This window comes from Anomalospiza imberbis, chromosome 1, assembly GCF_031753505.1.
Source record: "Anomalospiza imberbis isolate Cuckoo-Finch-1a 21T00152 chromosome 1, ASM3175350v1, whole genome shotgun sequence".
NCBI classification, from domain to species: Eukaryota; Metazoa; Chordata; class Aves; order Passeriformes; family Viduidae; genus Anomalospiza; species Anomalospiza imberbis.
The window spans coordinates 95305272-95331982 of record NC_089681.1 but is presented as its reverse complement, the minus strand read 5'-3'; the positions used below and the strand labels follow the sequence as shown (position 1 = coordinate 95331982).

At 39.5% G+C, this 26711-nt stretch overlaps 1 protein-coding gene across 3 annotated transcripts in view; it reads left to right on the top strand.

Annotated features, from left to right (window-relative positions):
• The window catches only part of KCNG2 (potassium voltage-gated channel modifier subfamily G member 2), a 63076-nt gene that overhangs the window by 15622 nt on the left and 20743 nt on the right, over positions 1-26711 (top strand). For 2 of the 3 annotated variants that reach the window (XM_068200760.1, XM_068200740.1), the window contains exon 2: positions 24104-24927. In XM_068200760.1, the coding sequence (XP_068056861.1) occupies positions 24172-24927 (756 nt within the window). In that variant the 5' untranslated portion in view covers positions 24104-24171. Of the gene's footprint in view, positions 1-14353; positions 14551-24103; positions 24928-26711 lie in introns of those variants that run through there. The other variant, XM_068200750.1, reaches the window with a different exon arrangement.

Genomic DNA, 26711 nt, shown 5'->3' with positions numbered 1-26711 from the left:
AAATTGTCATGGACGTGAGGAAAAATAGTTGTTTTCTTTCAGATTATCAGTGCAATTTTTTTTCAGCTGGTAAAGCCAGGAAGACCATAGCCTCTATGGAGACTCTGCAATCACAATATAAATTAATTCAACAAAACTCTGAGTGAAACTCAAGCCTCTTTAGAGCTTTTCAAACCTTATCCCAACACTAAAGTCTGTATGGTTTAGAATTCTACTTTATTCTGACCTGTCAGGATGAATATTTTACTTGCTTCTCACAAATTAATTCTCCTCCCTCAGAAACTGCCTTTGATAATGTTCCAAAATTAAGGAAGAAATACTTGAAAAAGCAGATGTTTCCCAGGACATGGAGAACATCTCATAAATTTTAGTTTCTAATTCTCACATCAGAAATTATTGCTTTTGGAGATCACTATAATGTGCTTCTAGTTAATGAAGATTATTGTAGACCATCAAGACCGATTCTTGCAGTGAAATTGCAGTTATACTTTGATGGCAGAGACTTGCTGTATGCCTCCATGGACAATCTAGTACCACTCTGTTACCATTACTGGACCTTTTGTCATCTTTTGACACTGCCAGACCTTGTTGTTCAGTTGAGCTGTTAAATTTGATTACAGTAATGGATGCTGATGTACAGTAATGCCTGTTGATTGCAATAATGCATATTGATATATTTCTGAACTTACCTCCATGCTCAGAATAATGACCAGCCTTACCTGCCAGACTTAAGCAATCTGTGAAGCCACAAGAGGCTTGTCTGGGGTTTCTGTTAATGTGCATGAGTATGCTAACTTTGAATGGTATCACTTATATGATGGCTTTGGAGCACACAGTAAAATCATGACCCTGTTAGGTTTAATCAGTTTCTGTGGCAGTGCTCAATAATATATTCAGTCTGTTCCCAGCTAAGTTTTAGGCTTTTTTCTGGCTTGCATTCAGAACTTGTGTTCATTGTTTAAGGGAAAGTCATATCAATTCCTTAAGAAAGTCTCCTCTATTCAGCCTACGAGAAGGCAGGAACAACTCTAGTCACACCAGTTCTGGTTCAAATACAGTTGATTTGTTTTAAGTTTTGTACCTAGAATAATTTTATTGTCATGTTCTTGTCTGTTGTGTTTTTCAAGGTCATTTATTCAAATTTTGAGGAGTAATTTTTAATGTTATTATATACTGTAAAGTCATCAAAGGTGTTTCAGGAAGGACTTTTCTGAGTATGACTTTAAAGTCTGCAAAAAACCTTTGCAATATATATATATGGATTAAGGAAGTTGATCAGGGTTACATGTGAAAGGGAAAAAAAGAGGAATTTTGAAAAGTCTTTTCATGACAAGTTTAAGTAGTCTAGAAGGAGCTATAAGGCTCCATTTCATATCTACTGATTTAGAAACAAAAGGTTGAGTCCTGTAAGGCTGGGAAATGCACAGCATACACAAACTTTTATTTGTCCACCGGAAGCAAAAGCAGCATACTCTCCAGGCTTTAGAGCGTTCCCAGCATTTTGTGATTGTAGATTGTGAATATCCTCTTTCACATGTATATTCTTCAATGTAAATGTCACTAAAATATTTCTCAGTTTAGTATTGCATTTAGTGTATCCCTAAAAGCCTGATTTTGAGCTCAGCCACTCCTGGTGGTTGTATGAGGCTTAATACCATGAAGGCTTCCTCTGGCAGCAGAGGGGCTGGAATTTGTTCTGCAGACTGCTGTTCAGGGCTCTTGATTGAGAGCAATTCCTGGCTGCATGGCAGGGAACTGTTCTTCTTGGCTGAGGTAAATCAAAGGAGCCTGTCTAGACCTACCTTTGTGTAAATGAGAGCATGCCTCAGTCCTAGGTGTTTGTACTTGCATTTCTTTGTACTTGTACAGTGGTCTAGAGTTAAACCCCTCAGAGTTATGGATGAATAATATATCACCCTTGGATTAAGCAAAACTTTTGATTTTACTTCTTTCCTAGCTTTAAAAAAATGTGAGAAGAGCTTATATTCAATGTCTAATTCTGACAGACTTCACCCTTAGATCATAGAATCATAGAATATTTTGAGTTGGAAGGAATCCACAAGGATCCTTGAGTCTACGGATGCAATTTGTTCTATGGCTTCTCAGTTTCCATTGGTTGGTGTTCTTGCCTAATTACTTTTCAATTAAAATAGGTGATTCTCACTTTGCTGCCACAGGTCCCCAGCCAGGTAATAATTAGCATGGACTCCATGATTCTCATAAGGCTAATTAATCACTTTATTATACTATACTTATTAAGAAAGCCATCACCCTTGCAGACAGTCACGATATAGGTGGACGCAGTTGGTCCTTCAATCTAAACACCATCAGCGTTGGCCAATTAAGAAATCACCCTTTGGTAAACAAATCTCCATAACACATTCCACATGTTCACAACAACAGGTGCAGCAAGTGAAGATAAGAATTGTTTCTCATTCTTTTCTCTGATCTCACAGCCTTTCCCAGGACAATGCCTGGGAAAGTCTGTGCCTGCTCTCTGTGGCCAGAGAGCTGCTGCCACATCACTTGGCTTTCTTCCTCGACTCTGAGTTCCAATATAATTGTTCTGCACTTGGGTCAAGTGAGAGCAGCCTCAGGACTGCCCAGCTTGGTCTGTTTGTCGACACGTATGATCAGGGATGCACTTTCCATCTGGAAGTCACTTTGGCAAGCTCTGCTTTTCTCCTGCAGGAAGGGAATCAGCATAAATACCATCAAAACATGTACTAGTTAGGACTTGGCACCGCAATACTGTGTTTTCTGTAGGTGACAATTTTAGCTGAACAATTGCAATCAAAGACTGGCCACTTCTCTGCACTGTCCCGGTGGCATTGGATAACGGAATAGTATGAGCTGGGAGGGACCCTTCATGAGTAATTCACACAAACAGACTACCAAGTGCGTTGGTATCCTGAAGCTGATGGGCTCACAAAAAGTAAGGGGTTTCAAGAGTGGGTCCTTATAAAACATTGAAAAGCCTTTTATTTATCAAATCTCATTCATTCTAATGACTAGCTCATGGTTCTTGTGCTTTGTCATGTTAATAAGTGCAGTGAATCATCTTTAATAACCATTGTATTCCTCTGTAAGCTAGATAGCATCTGTGGGAGACTGTGACAAATAATACCTGTTCAAATGCTGCACATGTGGATATGCATGCTTTTTTCATATCAAACATGGCTCCTTGTTCAACAACCTACTACAATTCTAAATTCTGGAAAATTATTTCTTTTTTTTTTTTTTTACATTATCTAGAATTTATTTATCTTTTAAATGAAGGGATTCACCTTTATCTTAAGTGAGAGAAGACTGGTGTACGATCCAAAACTCATACTTTGATACTTTTTAATGAACTGGATTAACTAAGCTTCTTATAAAAAAGTGTTATAAGGAGGGCACATTGCTCTATGCATGCATCAGTATGAAGAACCAGAAAGTCAGATGAGGATTTGTCATATATAGTGGCAGCCACCTGATTCTTTTCTGAAGCCTCTGGAGTCAGCATTTCTCTGGGCTTTTATTGCTTCCTTTGTCAAGAAGATTTTTCAAGCACATTCAGACTATCGAAGTTTAGTGACATGATTCCTTCCCCACATTTTTGCTTCCTTGGCATCCTTTATACCACTGTTGGCACTCTCAAAAGTGGACCATTATTAAAGAGAAAAAGTAATTATACCACTAAAAGATCCTACTCTACAATTTTTAATCTATTATATGCATCACTGGAGATTTCTGGGAAAAATCTTGAAGAAAGAGACACCGCTAAAGTTAAATTAAATAACATAAGAAAGGTATCAAAGACATCAAACCCTTTGTTTTCAGAATATAAATGAAAATGCAGCATTGGGGTTTAGGGGCAAGCTGCTCCCAAGAGCAGGATACATCGTGAATGTGCAGTAATGAGGTTTTTTGAACCTTCCAGTGAAGTGTTCTATTAACTACTGATTTTGTCCTGTTTCCACCTATGAAAGCTAGTAGGCATGGTCCAACTTTGAAGCATCCATTCCTGGAATTTCACCTGGCCATTAAATGCATTCAGGTAGTCATAATATAATGGTCCACTTTCACTTAAAATAAGTTAGTGTAGAATCACCACAGACTAGTGTTCTGACTTAAAATAGTGCTAGGTCAGAGTAGAACAACAGTGTTCAGGCTGTTTATCTGTACAGTTTGCATTATTTTCTGTCCTCTATTGTAACAAGCAAGAGTTTTTCTCCATTCATTTTGTGCATTCACTTACCCATTCACAGAGATAAGAGGTGTCACCTGAAGTGGTTTCAGAGTCACCAGCTCCATATTCATGGGGCAGTCTCTGAATAAAGGTGTGGGTCCTTACCAGCTAGGATTGACAATACCTGACTTCAGGTTTTTGAATTAACTCCTCAGCCCCATGTAGGGGCTGGATGAAAGACAAAGGCAGGAGGGAACATGGCATTATGCCCTATACTGGTGGTGGTATGGAGCATGTGTCTTGTACAGTGATAGTGAGGATGGAAGATAATGAATGAGTGTGATAAGGAAAAGTGTCCCTCTGCCTTTTCCAAATTTCATCGGCACCAACTGGTAAATATTGGAGTGCAAGGAAACAATGTTTGGGTTTCCAGGGATCCAGTGATGAATTTTGACACATTTTTGTGTTGCTTATTTGCCAGTGTTACATTTTTGCTTCCAGTGGGTTCTCAACAGCACAGGAATAAGTATATTAGTACATTTATGATTAGGGCTTTGTAGTTATATAAAGGCAGTCTCATTTATCAGGTTTTATTTCCCACCCAAATTCCATCCTTTGGTTTTTATTATTTTTTTGAGTGGAGTGGCAGGCATGAATGGGAGAGGCAAGGCCTTGTTAGCTTTGCAGGGGCAAAATGGCTGGAAAGTGATGCCAAAGTCCCATTGGAGAGGAGGACAAGGCAGGCAGCCAGGGGGTTAGGAACGCCTGCTATGAGCTGGCATGCTGGGTGTGGCTAGAGGGAAGGCTTAGGTGAGACTGCAACAGGGAGGTCTTGCCTGGAGTTTCATTTCAAAACCTTTTGAGCCTGGGAAGGGCTGGAAATGGTTTGTGCGCATGCTTGGCTGTAAGAGCTCCATTATTGCACTAGACAGTCCTGACTCCTGATGGAAACTGGTGTCACAGAACTCTTCAAGGAGTCTCTCTTTATACAAAAGGTACTACTCAGCCTCAATGACACATATTGAAGCTTTTGTTCTTTTTAGCATGTTATAGGGATAGATTTAGGCTGCGCCTAGCAGAGCTCTTCTCCCATTGCCTATCCCCCTGCTCCCTTGATGTAGTGCAAGAGAATCAGAACCACACTGACTTCCCTCCACCTCCTCAACCTGGCATGCTCCTCACAAGAACCAGAAACAAAGAGTGTCACATGTCGCTTTGTGTCTGTGACTCAGCCAGCCACAGACCCTCAAAGGATCACGTGTCCCTGTTGCATCACTTGGTGTAATGTGCATGGAAAAGAGGCACCTGCTCCTTTGAAGGGTGCCTAAGGCACCAAAAACCTGTTTCAGTGACTTGAGGTGGGATGAGAAGACATTAACCTGCAACAGAGTAAAGTGCACACCATTTTGGGGAAGGCTGAGCCAGTGGACTAAAGTACATAGAACTGGTTTCCTCCAGGGGGGATGTGAGTGAAGGAGGGATAGGCAGCAGCATATGGCAGTTCAGCTCTGAAAAGCCACTGTGGAGAACAGCGGCTCTTTATTTAGCAGATCAGCTTCCTCTCTCGATGCCCTGACTGGATTTTGTAGAAGACCCAATTCTTTTCTTGATAACTGAATGGATTTGGTCTGGAAATAGAGAATTCCATGGTGGCTTTAACTGAAGATTTTTTCTGAAGTGCAAAGACACTATCAATTTCAAGGCAAATAACATATGTTTGAGGAGAATTTTAGGAGGCAGCATATCAAGATTTTAGGCCAAACCCTGAGAAAACATTTGAAAAGCATTTCAGAAGTAAGTAAATGTAAAAGATAGAATCATGGAGGGGGAAAAAGTCTATTTACTTTCATCTATTTGCTTTCATCTGGACAAAGTCAAAGGAAAATCTTTGCTTAATCACAGATGCGTCTTGGAAGCACCTGCAGGCTGATGATTCAAATAAACTCCTTCCTCCTACTCTGAATGTTCTGGAATGGGAAGCACAGGTGGGATGAGACTGGGGCTTAGGAGAAAGAGAAATTGTGATTGTTCTGGCAAGTTGCACATATTATTGTCATTTGAAGCTACCTTAAGGTCAATCTTGTGCTCTGTGAGTCACCTATAAGAAGTCATGGAGCAGTGCCAGGAGCTGACAAGCAACTGATAGTAAATAACTGACTTAACTAGAGTGATATAGTTGGAATAGACCCAGAAGGCCAGATATGACAAAAATAGCTCAGTGTAAATGACAGATTTTGTTTTCCTGTGCACTTTTATGGCCATACACAGTTATTTTTCATGTTTCAAATCAACATAAGAAGTACCAATTTTCAAAGCAAAAATTAGAACAGGAGGCATACAGAATATTTCTTTGAATTTTGACTTTGCAGCATGTTGCTAGTCTAGTATAAAATTTACTGGCCTCACCCTCTAGAAGGAAAAAAGAAAACAAAGAGATGCTGAAGTAATATATATCCATTTGCCTTAGGCAAAGCAGTCAGGTAATGCAATTTCACTAAGAGTAGTTGAAACAGTGATGAGGAGAAGAACTGATCAGGAAATGGAAAAAGTATATACTTTTCTAGGGAAAGCATGCACTTCTGGTTTTAGGGTTTGTATAATGTGCCCAAGTTCTACTTCTAGACATTGAATGACAGATGAAGTAAGACTAAGCAAGGCTAACTAGAGAGGTGTGCTCAAAATTTGTAGTTTTATCTTGTCAGGGTGAACCTTATGTACTTTTGCATTAGTACTGAATTTCAGCAGACCAAATTTTGAAAGGTTTTAGAACTGCCAAGGATAATGGAATGGGATAATAAAAAGTGCTCATAAAAAAGGGATCATAAAAAGTGCTGACACTTAATTTAGTAAACTGAAAGCCTAAGGGGTACACGTGCTACCTAGCAGTAGGAAAGAAGCTTAATCAAAAGAAAAGAAGTTTGATACCAGTCCTTGTCCTAGAAAGCAAACAATTGTATGAGAAAGGGGGGCATATGGAAGATTAAATGTAACTATTGCAGATAGTCATTGGAAGTTCCAAGAGGTGAAATATTCAGAATTAAACAGAAAGAAATGAGAGATTTAAGATAGCCTTTATTGGAACATAAAACAACTAATTGGAAAAGGTTTTAAGAAGAATAAATATATGTCACCAAACAGAGTGACTCTGAAATAAATTATGAATGTACCAATTACAAAAGTTTGCTTGTTCTGTTTGTGGAAGCACATTCTACATTTTATAACAGCCTCTGACCAGATTTATTTTCAATGGATCAAATGTGATTCTTTTCATGAAGGAACTGCAAATATATAAAAAGATAGCAATAATTTACACTGTTGCAACTTAGAATGTGTTTCTTAATATGCAATATCCTCTAGATTAAATAGCCAAGTCTTTGTTTGGTTTCTGGTTTGTTTGTTTACAGTCGTTCAGGTATGAAAAATCTACATTTGGCTGTGTACAGATGCATTTGAAAAGGCATTTGAATAGCTGCACAGCTAATTAGCTGATACAGTTATGTGGAGGTATTTTGAACCTACAAATAAGGAGGTGGTGAAAATGTAACTTTAATATAATTTATTTTTGTCACGGTTTTGATAATTTAAAGAGCTGATAGTCACTGTTTATTGTTTCCAAAATGCAGCTTCAGTAACCCGAATTCAGTTAACTTTTGACTTTATGCCTTAGATTAGATAGCTAAAATTGGGATGAAGTTTTGCAGTAGATAACAATTGCAGGTCAATTATTTAGAACATATGACAATGACTGCTGATTTATATATGCTATTTCACATAATGTAATTATGCAGGTGTCTGCAGAAGGAAAAATGGACCTGGTAATGAGGAGCTGGAACTGATGCACAGTGGGTTGATACTGGAAGACATTTATCTGGGGTGAAAGGATCCTTAATAAGAGGAAAAGTATGTTGCTCTAGCAAAGAATAGCTCGGAGAGAGAGTAAAGAAACTGTTCAAAAGGTGATCTGCTAGATTAGTAAGAAAGATTATTAGATCTGCCAGGAAGTAAGAAAAGATACTGCAAGTGACTCCTTCGCCTTTTCAGTACTAGGAAAGCAGCAGAAACCAGGCTAATGGATCAAAGTGTTTTATTCATGCTTTAGAAAAAAAACTGAGCTCAAGATTTGATTGAGGGGATCACTCATTAAAAAGTGACATGGACGTAAGACCAGATGTCCATAAGGGAGGTGCTCATCAACAGCTATGACACTTTCAGGAGAATTTGGAATGAATATGTCTGTAACTTGTATAAAATTCCTCCCCACTGTCTGTCTGGGATGGCTTGACCGGGGTTCTGCAGTCTTCATCGCTCCTGTCTTAGTGGGTTGGAAATAAAGATGTTAAGGAGTGTGAAATGAGGTGGAAATGAGGCAACATGTCTATTCTCTCACCTTGTCCCCATCTTGTCCTGATAATCTGAGACTCAGTGCTCAAGAAGGCTCCTTTGTAGTGGTTTCTACATTGCTTCCTCTTCTTCCTCTCACTTGGTGGAACCACGCAGAATCCCGTAGGTCTTGCTGAACCTGAGGGAGCATTGATTTTCTCTGTGCAAAATCACCATAGTCTGAAAACCTTAACAGGTTTACATGCAAAAAGACATTCTGCATATTTCTGTATCAAGAATTAAAACACCTTCTTCATTTAGGTGTTTGTAGCCTGTCCGTACTGCAAGACTTCATCTGCAATTTGCAACTGTTTTTTTATAAATATTTATGACAGTCTGACAAACACACAGTATCCAGGCATTCCAACAAAGCTACCAGTGAGTGCTCACATGATGTCTGTACATACATTATGAAAAGTAGCTTGCTTTACTCTCATAGACTGTCAAATTAAGTGGCCTTGCTTTTTCTGTCACTGTAACAAATTCCCAGTTTTGTCAAGTCAGTGGGAATGCAGACTGTGCATAAAACAGAGGCAGGAGAAAGCATGATATTCTGTCACATGAAAAAGATATTTAGGTGGTTAGGTTTAACTTATTTTTCATAGCTGGGATTTGGTTTTGTATAAAAACAATGACTAGTAGAATTTCTAGGGTTTGGAGGAAACTGGGACTTTTTTACTGTGGTTCATAGAGGATGCATTTTAGTTTAAAATCCTTCTGCTTTACCAGTCCAGGATCAGGAAGGCTATTTGCTATTTTTAGAAAACAGCATTTATGCAGCAGCAGAAGAGGTAGCACCTACTGACATTAACCCTTTCACTGGCTTCTCTTTTTCCATTTGGCTCTTGGATGTGTGTATGTGCTTTGGAAGGGTGAGGACCACCAGGTTGTCCATAATGACATTGTGTGACCAAAGTATCTCCAAAAATAAGGAATAATGTGCACCGTTTTTCAACCTGTACACCCATTTGTACACACATTATAACTATGCACAAACTTATTTCCAGCTGGTCCCCATCACAGGTACCTTTGTATGAGCAGACACCTAATCAAGCTACAGACACTGGAAATTCACATGCACAGGCTGAGTATGTGCAAAACCAGTATCTGCAGTGATCACATTTAACTTCAAAATTAAGGACTTATGCTCTGTAATGCAAATTGTTGAATTTGTTCAGCTTGGGTAAAACAGGAAACATTTAATAATAAATATAGCTGCCTAATATGAATCTTATGGAAACTTCTTCCAGGATAGTATTTAACTTTAATTACTGGAATTTTCAGGTTTACATGCACCAAAGCATGGTAGAAATCCCCTTTTTTTTTTAATAGCGCTTCTGCTGTTTCAGTGAGTATCTCATCTGCATGGAGAGGTCAGTTGGTCTGCAGCACTGACTTTTAATGTAAGAGTGCCATACTTTAAAAAGTTATGAATATGGAGGATCTTTTGTCACTGCCAAGAGATTAAAAATAACCACCCAAAGGCTCTGTGTGCAAAGATTCTCAAAGGACCTGTTTACCTAGAGTAGTTCTGGTTGCCCAAAGATGGCTCTTTCAGTTGTACTAGTGCATCATTCTTGGCATCCAGCTGTTGCTGTTGTGCCACATCTGCAATCATCAGATATCCCAAGGTGTTTCAAATTGCAGTGGATGGCAATGCAGGCACCAGATTCAAGCTGCTCATTTCCACTGGAAGCCAGTGGGAGCTGATGACTGATTTTGACCTTCCTTGGTGCTTCCTGGCCTTGTGCTCCTGAGGGCTGGAGCCGTGCCACATACATTTCATGTTGCAGATCTCACATCTGTCATTTCCCTGCCTGTTGAGGGGAATATATGGATATCTGCATAGATATATGTATGCATGGGGGAAAATACAACATTTTCTAGGGGTGTGTTTATATATATTTAAGCATGGGCTTAGTACCCGTTATGCATGTAGTTGGTAATGGTTTTCCTAGGTGATATAGCAGACTGGGGTCCTGATTCTGAGAGCTTCTTACAAGCTGCTTGGCACTTGCTAACTTGCATTAAAAGTGCAGGGATTCAGCATATGCTTGAATTAGGCTCTAAAATAATGAAGTATCTGCTTTATACCATATTGATCTCTATCCTTTTATTCTTCTCCTCTGCCTTCACACCGTAAATCACATGTGGGGCTTTTTTTATATTTAGTAGTTGTAAACATAAAACCACCAAGTGATTTTAGGTTATGATCATATTTTATCTCAAAACAGTACCATTTACATTTCTTAGCTGATAACAAGAGGTTTAACTAAGTGCTTTCTCTCTCCCACTCTCTTTTTGTAAACCCATCTGTGTTTTCTCATGTCTTATATTTATTTCACACTTTATTTCCCTTTCAGATCATGAAGCTATCCTTTACAGCCACAAAAACATCTCTGTAATGATGACAGAGACACAGAAATTCATTTTATGAATTGGGGTTTACTGTATAGCACTGGTAGGATCTTTCCAGTTCTGTCCAGCAAGTCTTCCTGGGTGTACCCTCCGCTCCAGCTCCTCAAAAGCGTGAGGATGGACCTCTCTAGAACACAATTTCACAGCCCATTCAATTCCTGTTGATTTAGTTGAAGCTAGGCTTTGTGGAGTATGATTACACACTTCAGGACAAGGTTTCTGAGACCAAATGGGGTTTCAAGTTGCTGTCAGGGTATAGAAGTATTCACCAGCCAAATAAAATTTTGCTGTTGGGAAGGGGACTGATTGAACTGGAGAGCAGCTTCTTAATCAGAGTTCAAAATAAATTATTCTGTATCAGTGAGCTACCGAGACTGAATGCATTAAATAAAACAAGGTCATTTAAAGTGTAAAATATATTATTATATATATTATTACACAAAAAGAATTATGCAGTACAAATCAGATTACATGCATTTTTTCGAGCATCCTCATTAAGTAGCTGTTAGCTATTTATTTGCCAATCTTTATTCAGATTTTTAGATGCTGATATCTGTGCTTGCTCTTTACTTGATGAGCAAGTAAACTGGGTATGAATTCATATTTTATGAGATGTCCTTCAAATAAAAATTTTCAGGAGGAGAGAGAATGAAAGGTTTTTTGTTGCTTATTTATTCAGTGTATCTTTTGTGCTAACAGTAAAGTTTGGTTGTTAGCAAAAAACCCAGTAATATAATAATGAAGTTTTGTTTGGAACAAATGCCCTAGGATAAGTAAAATTTAGGTAGATAAATCTGGGGTGTTTTGCTGTATTGCATGATACAAATATACAGAGCTGCCGATCATATAAGACTTGTGCCTGAGAATCACTTCTATTCTCTGCTGTCACTGTCGAGAGATTCTGTAGAGACCATGCTCCAGATTCTTCAGTGTAATAGATAAACCTTATATTTACCTAAGTACAGGCTTGCAATAGAGCTGGAGCCCAGCTTTTTTGTTAGTACTATGAAACTCCATTCTGTGATCTTTCTCATTTAGCTGAACATCCATCTTTTTTCCCCTGACTATGCCAGTACTGCAGTGCCCTAGTAAACACAACCTGATGAGTTAGACCAGCTTATTCATCTGCAGAGCACCTTCCAGGGAACCTCCTTTGGCAGTTAGAGAGCATAGCTGGAAAGAAAAAGAGGTGCAAAATTATTCCTACGTTTGCCAGTCTCCAGCTTCTTTGAGAACCTGTCAGATCTTCTGACAACACAAGAAAGTGAGAGCAGCTTTCCATTGCTCAAAGTGAAATAGTTATGGATATCCTGTTAGCTGCACAATGAACTGGCCAGTCAGGTAAAGGTGGAATGAAGAAGGAACTTGCTCAACTCTGCTGGCCCAGTTCACCATCTTGGTCACCTTCCTGTTTTCCATTGGCAATGGAATTGCCAAGGCTTGTTGCCCTCTGTAGGCCTAGTTCTGAGCAAAGCCATCACGGCACACACTGGGAGTGGCAGTTCTGCATGGATTTCTAGCGTAACCCAGATTTGGGGTAAATTGGTCTGTGTAATCATAGTGCTTTTGCTGATGTAAAGCCTGTTTGTGTGACTGCATAGTACCCCACAGTTAGCCTCTCTCACAGAGCGCTGCAGTAGGAACCTGCAGGGAGAAGTTAAAACCAATGAGGCAACCATGAAGGAGGCCTGGAGTGAAGTCTTAAAGACCTCCTGAACAAGGCCCTTTGGTTAATTACCTCCTGAGTTTTTAATGTGAGCACCACAGACTGTGCAGCTCATGGAGTCTTCCTCATGGAAGGGGAAGGCCACTTGGCAGTGAACTGAAGTAACTGGAAATTCCTCATCATCTTTCTGATGGTAATAAGATTTAAAGCATGACAACACAGAGGAAGAAACCAGCAGCTTTGAAGTGTGCCAGAGATACTGGGATCTGGCAGTAATTTATTGTTTGTCTCACTTGCTGAATAATGTATGCCTTATGAGTAACAACATGTCCTTTTGTTGCATGAAAATTACTGCTCAGAAACAAAATCATATCAGTAGTGGTGATGCTGTAAAATTAATTCCTTTAACAAAGAAACATTTTATCCCAATGTTTCTGTGTATTTGCCAGTATTGCAAATAGAAAGGTGGTGAGCAATCTGGCAGAAACTGAAGGAATTCTGAATAGGGGAGAGCTTTCTCATGGAGAACAGGAATTGTTCATTTGCTAACCCAAGTGCAAAAAAATTAGTGAATAAATAGCCACCCTGAGCATCCTTTAAAAGTCTAGATTGTTGTCATAGTGTTGATATTATTGCCTGCTTTCACTGCCCCAAGAGCTCACCTTACTCAGTGGTACACATAAACCCATTGGGTCAAAAACCTCTAACTGGGGAACTGGTCTTAGAACTGAGCTTTTGACACATCTGCCATTATAGCAGTTCTCTGGAAATGTTACATCAGTGTGTCTGCATGACATCTGATCTACAAGGGTTCTCCAATAAGGTATCAGTGAAATGTTTTCATCTATTGCATACATGAATAATTAGCCTGTCAGCCTTTCTCCTGTATCTGTTCCAGTGTTTTTGAAAAGAGAGGTGATTTATGAAGGATTCAATGATTGCTGAAGATATTGCACATAACTGGATCAGTCATATTTTACCTGATTTTAAAGCCATCATTTTCACAATGGAATCCATTAATTCCCATTGCATTGCGTAGACAAGTCCATTGAAATTGTATACAGAAGAAGATCTTAAAAATGCTAACATCCTCTGTCTGTGACCTGACTGAAATAATTGCATTAGAGAAAGTGCAAAGTTTTCTAACCATTTTGGCTTTTTATGAAACATTAAAACTGGTAACATTATCAGATGATCTTTATGTGAGTGAGTGTGTTTAATGAATTTAAGTGTTTCTCTACTTAATACAGCAATGGCAATTCAGTGGAGGGGAAAGTGGGTTGCTGGTGAGAGAAATTACAGAGATGCCTTAGACTACTACAGGTCATTTTCATCCTCTTCAATAGCAGGGTAAGAATGTCGAAATATATCTGTAAACCCAAAGTGCAAAAGACCTTTCTCTGCCTGTTTGAGGAGAAAAAATATAATCTGTCTCCCACCTTTCCAGAAACCAAAAGAATGGTTCTACACAAAGTGCTGTGGCTTTGTCCTTCAGCTTTTGTTGGGAAAGTTGATGTTGCTACCACATTTGTCTAGGAGGAATTCAGGACAGAAGATGTAATTAAATTGACATTTTGAAACAGAGTTTTGCGTTAAATTTATATAAATATATTAGGTGTTCTTTGTTAGTCACAGTATTAGTTTTCCTGCTTATTTGAGCACAAATTTTAATTTTTTTATTTACTTCAAGCTGCTGCAGTATTTCCAGTTCACCACAACTGAAAGCTGCAAAATGCAGATGTTCCTGGGTAAAGACTGCACATAATAGAAGTGAAGGGCTCTGGGAACTTCCCACTCCAGGTAGTGATGGTAGTTCCATGTGGAAATGCAAGCTGTGTACAGAGCAAGTTCTGGAACACCTTCTCATTTAAAAACACATCTGGAGGACAGGATTCCTGAATTCTGTCCACAGCAGGTAGGGCAGGTAATTCTTGCTGCACTAAGTAGCAAGAATCACTGTGTCAGTATTCCTAGTGCTCAATATGGGCATCATGCCACAGAGTTAAGAACCCCCTCTGTTTAGGAGTCACCTCATCCAAGGGCTCTGGAACCACAGCCATAATAATCTTCTGCAAAATATGTGTGTCATTGTGAGTATGGGTAGGGATATTGGGACAAACAAGGCAGAACAAGCTCTGGGGACACCAGATGTGCACAAAGAGAGTGATGAGCTAAAGTGGACAGACTTTAGGCCAGGAACTATCCTTTAACCAGTGTCTCTCTGAGATAATTCTATTGCATGTGGAGTTTTGTTTGATCCAGTTCCTGTTAACCCCAACCATGGATTAAATATACAATCTTAATGAGTCTAAATTTACAAAGTATTCTATGCAATGATGTTAATAATTAACTACAATCATGTTAAATTTAGAGGCAGAATTGTGTTTAAGTAGAGATGGGAATATTTTTGAGGTCAGTGCACAATTGACTTACAAAACACACATGAGAACAAGAATGTCATCTGCAAAAAAAAACAACGAAAACACATAAAAACCAGTGTTCACTAATTCAAGCTAACAAGAGAAGCAAGATGCATCTGTATACAATTTATCTTCTCTGCAAAGGATTTCATGTGGCAATTTAAAAGACTAGATTGTCATCTAAAATCTGTAAGCAGTTAATAAGAGCATTTATTCATAGAATCATTTAGGTTGGAGAAGACCCTTAGGATCACTGAGTTCAACCATAAGCCCGGCACTGCCAAGTTCAGCACTAAACCATGTCCCTAGCTGCGGTGTCTGCAAGATCTCCAGGGATGTTAACTGAACCACTTCCCTCTGCGGCCTGTTCCAATGCTTCTTCCAGTGAAGAAATGTTTCCTAATATCCATTCTAAACTTCTTCTGGCACAATTTGGGGCTGTTTCCTCTCATTCTTTCACATTCAGTCATACATATCTAACAACCATTCATACAAAAACCTGTGAATGGCCCTGAAAGAGACACAAGGATAGGTACAGTTATTAGGAAAAATGCCCCAGCAAATCTTTATGAACTTCTGAATGTGAAACTGTGTCAAGAGTGGCATCACACAGCCAAACCTTCTTATTTCTAGTCAGAAATCTAGGTGGTATATTCTGTATGAAATCAAGCATATTAATCATGTGGGTGGGAAGCTACTAAGTATAGAATTGCAAAACCTCTAGGATGGATCAGAAAGAAAAGATCAGTGTTAGGAGCAGAGCTTGTGTTAAAAACTGTTTTTTGTCCCTGCAGTGATCTGCAGACCAACTGGAACACTTGACTGTTAATTCTGTGAATTTCAAAGATACCAAAGCTTGTTTTTTTTGTGCTTCCCAAATTTTGGCAACAGAAATGAAACAATTTGTTTAATTTCCTGGATGAGAGGGATAAATAATGTGTTTTAAAATACTACACAGTCTGTCACTTTTGCACTTAATAGTGCCATTCACGTTGTATCTTAGGCCAGCTGTGGGTATGTAATCATGACTGGAGAAGATACTTTAAAAACTGGATTTTGATGATTTTTTTTAATTCTGAAATACAATAATCTGAGAACAGGGAAAGAAAAATTTCAGATTGGCAACTAACTCATAGTACCTTATCTGACTGGCTGATTAAATGGGATACTAACAGGATTAATCAGTAAGGCTCCTAAAATAAACTTGTGTGTGATTCATGGAAGAATAAAAACTTCACCATCTAGTGGCTGCCAGTAAGGGTCAAAGGTACTGTGTTCACAGGGCTCAATCTCTGACCAAGCAAGTGCAGACAGAACACATTTTAATTTTAGGCTCTTGACACTGTATACTTAATCCAAGGTTGCAGTTAACAGGTACTGGATCAAACAAATCTCCATGTTCAATCTAATCTTCCCAGAGTCTGGGAGGTACAGCTCTGCTCTGAAGTCCCTTCCCTTTAGCACATCATCCACTTGGTGTATATTTGGAGTCTGTTCAGTTGTTCAGGAAATATGAACTGAGGGTGAAAGCACATTTTGCAAACCTGTTTTTCTGGTAACCAACTGAGGGTTAATTCACCTAAACAAATAAAGCATGGTTTGAACATGATGCTCTGTTTTATTGTAAGTAGTAATAATTCTGTGGGGAAAAACTTGTCTGCCTAATCCTTTCAGTCTCTGCTTGTTTTTTTTTATTTATAGTTCTTTTTAAGTGAAATACGTGTTTTAAGACCTTTGTGAAATTTTGAAGCTTGCAAGCCTGAACAGAATTCTGTACTTCTGGGTAGAATGAAGAAATAAGCGGTTCTTCCTCTGTCTGTATTTTACCTAGCACATCTACCTTTGTCTGCTGTACAACTGAAGTGTGCAAATAGCTTCATAGAAATAATAGTTTGATGCTCTTTAGGGTACAAAGATAAATGGGCATTGAAAGCTTGTGGAAGTGCAGAATAAGATTGAGTTTAGCTATAAAGATACAGGTGAGGATCCCATACCTTCATGTAGATAGTAACCAAATCCCTGATTTCTTAAAGATGTCACAATACTTTCGCTATAGAACTCTGGCAAGTGCAATGACACAAGATAACTTAATCTGTCTAATGGAGACAAATAGCTATGGGTGTATGTCAGAATAATTAATGTTGAGCCAAGTTAATTTTTTTCATTTAACAAATTGAATTGTTTCAGCTAATTATGTAGTCTGGTCTAAATGTGATGAGGGATATTCAGAGAAGAAAATTATTACTTTTTTCCTCCACTGAATTAATGAAAATATTAAGGAAAATGTACACTCAGAGTATGAAATAATGTCCAAATTCACATGCTGAATTTTGCAGCTTTCATTACAGCATGAGCCTCCTGAGCTTCTTCGACTGACTAATGCAGCATCCTCCTCAAGGCCCCCAAAACACTCTCTGGAGAAAACTATCTTGGCTGTTGTGCTCCATACCTGTACAAGAAACACTTCTTTTTCTGTTAGATGGGGACATCTCAGCTAGGTGTGTAAGGTGGTGTCACTGCTTCCTGTTACTCTGATGAAGAAACAGACAAAATGAAGGGCTGTTCAAAATTCTAGTACCTTTTCAACTTGTTGAGCTATTGCCTTCCCTAAGCAGGGGCTTAGGAGGTTAGGGATGTTAAAGTTTACTGATAATAAATACAGAAGTATGAAAAATTTGACTATGTCCAAGTTAAAGTTCCCCTGAAAGGAGGGTGTAGCGAGATGCAGTTCAGTCTCTTCTCCCAAGTACCAAGAGATAGGACAGGAGAAAACAGCCTCAAGTTGTGCCAGGGCAGGTTTAGATTGGATATTAGGAAGCATTTCTTCACTGATAAGGTGGTCAGGCATTGGAACAGGCTGCCCAGGGAAATGTGAGTCACCATTCCTGGAGGTATTTAAAAGACCATAGATGTGGCACTTTGGGATGTGGTTTAGTGGTGGTTTAGTAGATTTGGCAGTGTCAGGGTAATGGTTGGACTCAGGGATCCCCTAAGGGTCTTTTCCAACATAAATGATTCTATGATTCTGTGATAATGAGTCTGTAGGGAGCCGTAGTCATGTTCACTGTGGACAAACTCAGAAGCTAATTCCCCAAATCCTGTAGGATCTGCCTTCTAGGCTTAGCTGCATCTGTTTTACCATATCCTCCCAATCCCCTTTTCAGTTTTGTTTTTTTGGGGTTTGTTTTGTTGTTTTTAAATATGGGAATTTCTTGCACCCCATCTGTTTTGCATTTTGTAAGGCTCATGGGCAGGTGCTCTCCTCTCCATGTTTCCACAATGACTAGCAAGGATTTATTATTGGGAGTCCAATAGAGTTCTACTGATTGTAAGAGTTCTACTGGATTGTAAGAAGTGCAAGAGTAACGTGGATCTCCTAAGCCTCTTTGTCCACACTATTAGCTGTAATAGCACCAAATGGAAGGTCAGTTGCATGTGTAAGGTTTAGTATTAAAATGATTGTGTGTGCTGTGATTTATAAATCACGTCACAGTAAGAAGTAGGAACTGCTTTGGTCCCAGGCAGCAAAGCCAGGCTTCAGCACATCCCTGACTAGAAATGGCTGAGCACTGCAGAACAGATTCACTGACTCAACTCTCATTGGAATTGAGAGAAAACGTCTTGTGGTCACCTTAATATAAGTTTCATGTTTGTGGCTTTAAATATGACACAATTACCTGTTCTCTGTAAAAATATGTTTCATTTCACAATGGAAATCATAAAACATTAATTACTGAAAGGTCTCACAGCTTCCTCTTGCTACTGTAGCCCAAATGTAAACTTTCAATACTTTGTAATTTTACAGCAGCCATTAAAAAGAGACTGTTCTCAAAATCACAGAGTAGTTCAAGTAGAAAGGGACCTCCAGAGTTCATCTGATTTATCTGTCGCTGCTCCAAGTGGCATCAGCTAGAACAGGTTACTTGGGTCTGTGTCCAGATGGATTTTGAATATTCCCAAGGACAGAGCCTCCACCACCTCTCAGCTTTCTCTTTCAGAGTTTGACCACCCTCAGAGTAACAGTTTTCTTCTGTGCAACTGCACAAAGACCTCTGAATTCTCCCTGTTTCCCCCCGCCCCAGGCCACCTACTTTTGTCTATAGGCCCTTCAGAGCCACCTGGTCAGTCTGGTTTCTCAGAAAAGGTGTGAGTGCTCTGCCCATGACACTTTCCTGTAACCTCATTTATGTGCACACGCTTTATGTAGCCACACTTCCTCACAAGGTCTCTGCTGCAATGGCACCCTGCAGTCTTTGCTCCACCACTACCTCCCTTTCATCACTGTTTTCAAGTTCTCTTTGCCAGGCTGCTCAGCCTCTTGGTAGGGATGATTTTGCCCCATTTTTCATTCTTATCCAAGGCAATTTGAGACCAGGGGAGCCACATGCAGAATCACATAGGACTTAGATCAGTGATACTGATAGAATGGGATAATGAGGAATGCTGGCGTGAAGAGAAGCGGGAGCAGGCAAAGTGAAAAGGCAGTAAGCAGGGAAATAGCCCTCTCTCCGCTGAGGAAATAATTCAGCAAAAAGAAGAATATGAGGCAGTTGTGTGCTTCTGACATTTATTAAACCTTTGAAATCTTTTATGAGAAATACCTGTATTGTGAAGATCCAGCTGTTTGCTGATTTATTAAAGAAATGTGAATATTGATCTAGTACTGATATCCAACTGTGACAGACAAAAACTCTCTAACAGTTTAAGGTTAGAAAGTGTATGTTTATTGTGATGCTGGGCGGCATGCAGGATAGCTCCCAAATACACACTGCACCTTTCAAATGATTACAGAGTCCTTTTATCCATACAAGTATTGGATACCCAAAATACAAATACACATTCATAACTTTGGTACATCCCATTCCTCGCTTTGTATGCTAATCATTTCAAAAGCTATTATGCATGCGTAGTTTGTTCCTTGAAATAGGTCAGTGGTCCCTTTCATGGGGAGGGGTCCCAAAATGAGGAAGTAAATGAAGTCTTCCTCATTCTGACCTTTCTACCTATTCAATGCAAATATGACAAATGAACCTTGGTAGAATTCCCATTCCCTGTCTTAAACTGGTTTCAGAACAGAGGAGGCCCACAATTGTCTTATGTTCCTAAAAGCTGTTTGTCAGTTTCTATATTCTTCATTATAAACCCAGCTAACTAAACATTGTGTTGACAAGCAATCAATTATTAGTTAACTACTAACTCTTAACTTCATCAAGGCCTACTCATTTATTTTAATTAACTCTAGTAAGGCTTATCTCTAACTAAAATCTTAACTCCTCTGAAACCTCTAAATTCCTTAAAGTTTATGTTTCATTGCTACTGACAAAATGTGGCCGAACTTATGTGTTATTATGTATACATGTGCATACACACATGGCCAAAGAAAGTACTTCTTAGTGAATAAAAATTGTTGGACTATCTATGCTTCAAAAAAAAAAAAAAAAAAAAAAAAAAGAATCCACACAACGCATGACCCACCCTGTATATGATCCTCAAACTGAAATATTCATACAGCATTTCTCCCACAGCACTTCAAAATTATGAACAACAAATATAGAGTCAAATTCTGTCCTTCATCCCTGTGATGGGCAACTTATTCCAGACTGTGTTTTAATAGTCTTTCATGCACCCATGTGTCAGATTAAATAGCAGAAATGCCAACTGGATGAAATTGTAGTACAATTTCTGGAAGTATTGGCTTTTAATGATAATCTTCAATGGGATGCTTTACTGCAGGCATGTGCATACATTAGATAACGCTGGCATGCAGGGAGTATTTTAAGACCTACATAATTTTGAAACACCCTTTAATATTTAGTGAAAGTCATGATACATTCCATGCACATAAGATCAGAAGCAGACCTTTCAGGCTTGTTTTACTTCTCAGGATAGATGCCAAATTGGGAGCCCACAGTATTTTGGTTTTGTATAGGAGAGTTAAAATCACACTACAAGCTGATCCACTGACATCTGAGCCCGGTCTTGGGCAGTCAGCTCACAAGGTGGAAGTGCTAAGGACAATAATAAATACAACTGTCTTCACATGCTTATCTTTTAATCTGAGATTAAATATGAGATTTCCAAAACAAATGCTGCCAGCTATTATGGATTCTGGGATGTTGAACTGTGACGTCAGAAAATTCATGTTAGTTACTGAACTCCAACATCTGGTGCTGCCTGCACTGTCCAGAATCAACCTGTTAAATCATAGGCAACTTTAATTTGTAACTACTTCTCTCTCACTTTCTATTTATCCACTGATGATTAAAAAAAAAAAAAAAAAACAACTGCATTCTTAAGCTTTAGAGTTAAGCAACATTATATATCCACAAAAGAAAATACTATAATTCATAGATTTTGTAGCAAACAACATACTTACAGATTTTCACATTGAGTTAGCTGCTGCTTAGAAGGAGGAAGAAGTGCATGTAAGATTAGATTCAAAGCAGTTCTGTGAAATGTGTCTGGCCCCTTTATGCAACAACCTGCTACACGGGGGAGAGGAAAAAAAAAATCCTGGACTTGATGTCAAAACAATGTAAACTCCTTTTAGTATGTTGACTTGTGGAACAAGTGCAGCATGAAAACAAAAGTGCAGAGCCCTCAGTAGTGACAGTGAATATTTTATCTTACCAAGAGAAAGCAACAAGAGACCAAATCCTTAAAGCATATGCCATGCTGACAGTGTGCTCTTGCTGTGACAGTAATGGTATTTGCAATCCCAGCTGCACTCAAGCCTGTGCTGTAAAAGCACCCATTCCTTAGACTGCATGTTGCCCTTTACTGGCTTTTAGCCAGATGAAGGAGCTCTTCTCTTTTGCTCATGTTGCCCTGTAGAAATAAATGTTTATTAAACAATAATTTCTCTCCCCCCAAAGTGAAATTACAGAGATTTTGGCATTGTTAGCTCTTGTGAAATTTTCACAGCGCTGGAAAGTATCTATGGGTGACTGTAGCTTTTTGCACATAAAGCAACAATTCTCTGGCTTTTTACAAATATCTAAGTGTTGTTCTGAAATTCAGGGACTGGATCCTCATAGAAATGTTGAAGCAAAAGTACTACTGTTACTGCAGTGTTGTTGTTTGAGAGTGGTTGGTAAGAATGTTTTGAGGGTGATTCAGGACTGTGACTAAAAGTATACACCAGCCTGTCAGAGATCATTTTTACTAAGTCTAATGAGCTAAGAGTTGGTGAGCTGATTAAAAATAAAGGAAGTTGCTCCTCTGGAAATGTGTTTGAATGTGTATGCTCTCCAGTTTTTCTTAGCACCCATTTGTTTGTTGTTTTCTCCCAATTGAGGCATGAGATTCAGAGGAAATTGGAGAATGTTGCTTGAAAATTATGGATTTACTGCCTCATGATTACCATTCTTCATCAAAAATGTCAGTTTTTCCTTCAATAGTCAGTTTTTTCTCAGTTTCTCCATCCTCTGCTTAAAATTGTTCCCCATCACTGCATCCATTCTTAGCCTGGGTCTTTGTGTGGAGACCCAGTCATCGTACACTGACTTCTTATTTCCTACTTCATATTTGAGCAATTCAGGAAGTTTTGGGTGATTCATAAATGTGATTACATGTGACGCGTCCTGGACTTTGGTCCTGCAGGGAAGCCCACTGCTGACTGGTTGACGGGAGCCCAGATAGCTTAGAGTCTTAATCCACCAAAGACAAGAGGACACCTGGAGTGCTGCAGTTCTCGAGGGTTTATTGAAGGTTCAGTGAGGGAAGGAGAAACCAGGAGAAGGCAGGGGGAAGCACAGGGAGACAACCTCATGAGAGGGAAGCTGACTCTAGGAGCCTCCTCCAGAGGAGGGTTCAGGGCTTATAACTGGGGAAGGAAAGGCAGGGTCCTGGTACAAAGGACCAATGGGGAAGGATGGGGTGATCAGGGAAAACCAATGGGAGAGAAAGGAAGGAGGGGTTTCGGTGGGAGAACCAATAACAGTACAAAGAACAATGAACTTTCCAGAACTGGGAATGACATAAATAGTAGACTGGCAGGAACAAGGGAGGGTGCAACAGTTGATAGGCATGGAGAAAGGCGGGAATCCTGGGGCAGTGCTTTCTCTTATACTACTGTGTTTTCCCAGGGCATTCCTGGTAGATCTTCCCCAGGACCGCCTCCCACAATTACATGGTAGCATTTCAAGACATCCCATTATTGCTTTAGAGATACAGCTTTGAAGAATGCATGTGATGGGCTTCAGAAAAAGTAAGGAAGCAATGTGGATTGTGGTGTGGTAAAGGAGGCACAAATTAAATCCTGGAATTATACATAATTCCTTCTAAGTATGACCAGTTGGGTTCTGCACTATCCAGAAGTAAGTAAGAGCAGCAACCGAGTCACTTCCAGCTCGGCTTCAATCTGAGTTTGATCTCCTGTTTCAGAGCTGCTGCCAGGCTGCTTGGAACCCTGTCCACAACTGCAGCCAAGACCACAGCAGAGCTTCCTGCAGTTCCAGGCTCCCAGGCAAGCTCTGGTTTTAGCTCAGACCCAGCATGCCCTCAGCTCCCACATATTCATTGCTATTGCTACCTAGGCTTGGTGAATTTAGGTTGGGAATTACTCGCATTTTTGCCATCACATTTCTGACTGTACTGTAAGTATCCTTTTTATCCTCACCCTATAGGCTTTTTGTAATAGGAACATAATGTAGATGGGCCAAAATAATCAAAAAACCATTTGCAACTAAGTTTTTTAATTAAGTTGCTAAACTGTAAATTGCCATTTATCCACATGATTAGATTTCTCTTCTAGTATGCATTGATGTCCAGGATACAGCTTGAACCTCTAGAAAATTCTAAAAATGGTAATACACTGGTTTTGTTTCCATTCAATCATTAACTAAACCCTTGAGAAGTAACAGCATGGCTTCTGACCTGATTGTAGTGTAAGTTCTTTCCCCAAGCAACTATCAAGCAAAGATAGTCCTAAAATGATGGGGGAAGAAGGAATGCCATAGAGAAGAGTTTCTCGGGAGGGAGAGGATAGGATTGTTATCATTTAAGAGTGCCCCACTTTTCTTGTAATTTTAAAATTCTGTTTTACAGATAGACTTTCTGGTCAAGCTCGAGATGCTTTTGTTTGAGTAGCCTCAACCTTGCTATGGACTCAACAGATGTACCACGAAATGGCATTGCTCACTGGAAATACAGATCCTGACTTCAGGTCCTGCTCCTTCAACAATTTGGAAAACCTGTGTGAAGTACAAACCAAGAAAGGATTCTTCTATAAAAAAGCCAAACTTCTGCATCCTGGAGAAGACCTGTGCTGCTTAGCCCGCTTGGATGACTGGTCCAGGTTTGTGATCATCAATGTAGGTGGTATTAAGTACAAAGTTCCCTGGACCACCTTGGAGAACTTCCCCTTGACCAGGCTTGGGAAGCTAAAATCTTGCAAAAATTATGATGAGATCATGGACATCTGCGATGATTATGATGTTAGCTGCAATGAATTTTTTTTTGACCGTAATCCTAGTGCCTTCAGAATGATCATGACATTCCTGACAGCTGGGAAGCTGAGGCTTCTCAGGGAGATGTGTGCTCTTTCTTTCCAGGAGGAGCTTGTGTACTGGGGGATAGAAGACGACCACCTGGAGTGGTGCTGTAAAAAGAGATTGCAACAGAAAGAGGAAGAGGCAGCTGAGGCCAGGCTGTTTGAAAGGGAGATGGTATTTAATGAAGCTACACAATGTGCCTTCCAGGACAACAGCCGACTGAGTCTGTGCATGCGAAAGCTCAGGGATATGGTGGAGAACCCCCACTCAGGGATCCCAGGAAAGATCTTTGCTTGCATTTCAATCTCTTTTGTTGCCATCACTGCTGTCAGCCTCTGCATCAGCACCATGCCAGATGTCAGAGAAGAAGAGGATCAGGTAAGTGCAGCCTTTCTTGGGTTAGACTGTGTTTTGCATAGTTGTCTCCTCAGGAAAGGTGACAGGAAAAATCACTCCAGCAGATATGCAGGTACTCTGTTCAGTATATATGATGTGGAGGGCTGGCTGGGTAGAGCACAGAAAGCATTATGTCACTTAAAACTGAGGCAAGATTGGGCCAAACTCTGCCTTACTAACCCAGCTTAGCCAGTTCACACCAGCAAATAGCCTTACCCACCAGATTTGTTTTCTGATATGTCTAACCAGATGACAAACTAGCTACTCTGGGAATAAAAACCAGCCTTTTTTCTGGTTTAATGTTTTGAGGTTAAGCTTAGACCTAACAAATCAATTTTCCCTAAAGGTACTTTAACAATTTGAATGAACTCTCAGTGTGTCAGTGTAAAAACCACATCTAAAGTATTTTGATGCTATAGGGTGATGTAAAGGCCAGGGAAGCTGAGGCAGCAACTTAACAGCAGAAACGGAGCAATTGTCCCAATTTTCAGACCTGCTTAGTATTCTCAAGTGTAAACTGTGGATGAATCATGCTCTTGAAAATCAAGTCTTACAGATATTTTGTTTATTCTTAAGTTCATCAAATTTCCTAAATGTTTAGTCCCTTTTCTGTGCAATGTAGGCCAATGAGAGCTCATCTGAAAAATGGTAGAGGAGGACATTTACATTTTCTTCACATACATGCTGAAATGCAAACTGAGGAGTTGGGGGTGGAGACGTTTTGAAGAATTCATGCCCTCTCTAGTTTTACCCAAGTCCAAGCTTGACATTAAATGTTTGGGCTTATTTCCCAGCCCCATGGTCATTAAATGTGGTTGTGAACTTCAGCTACTAAGACTACTTCAGCCCATGAAGTGCTGCCTCTCAGCTGAAGGCTGAGCTCTCCTGGAAGCAGCTCTTCCCATGTTCTGTCACAGAGGGGCTGGATGGTTTGTGCCCTACTGCCATGAGCAGAAAAGAGGGAGATCATCCCCAGACTGGAGGCATTTACTGTTATGCCGCCTTGAAAGTAAAATACAATGTGATGGAAAATGGATCCAGCTGTTCCAGAGAGACCCCTGCATCTGACTGAGCACCCTGTGTACAGTTAAACCCACCCTTTGCTTGTGAGGTCTGCTCAGGTTACATCTCACCTGAGGAATTTGATTTAGAATCAGACTCATTCAGGAGCAGCCAGGAAAAAAAGATAAAACATTGGTGTGTTAATTGATATATGATTTATTATCAGATCTTTATTTTAAGTGTTTTTTGTGATTTAAAGTTTGAGGATGGTAGTACTGGGTACTAGTTAACACTATGTTGTCCTAATAATGTTTTTTTTAAGATATCATTTCCAAAACACATGTCCTTTAGTGTAATTAACCATCAGGGCTCCAGTACCCTGAATTCTAAGCACAAGGGATATTTTACTGTTGAAAACTGAGATGTATTTAGCATTTAGTTGTTCCCAGGTTTAAGTGAGAGCTGAACTATTGCTTTAATTATGAATTATGAGATTTTAGGAACCTTATGTTTTTACTAATGGTCTGAACATAAATAGAGACTCATAATAATAGGCCAATTATTTTTTGGGTGGAGCAGGATAATAATGAGGGTAGAGCAAACATATGAGAGAAGCCTGGATTTCTTGGTAAGCTGGAACCACTAGAAGGAGCATATTTTCATAGTCAAATGCAAAATTTTGCAATAAAGATGAATGCAGGCTTGCTCATGTAAAAGCAGGGACTCTGGTTCCCAAAATGAGGCTCTAAATAATATTTAGGGTA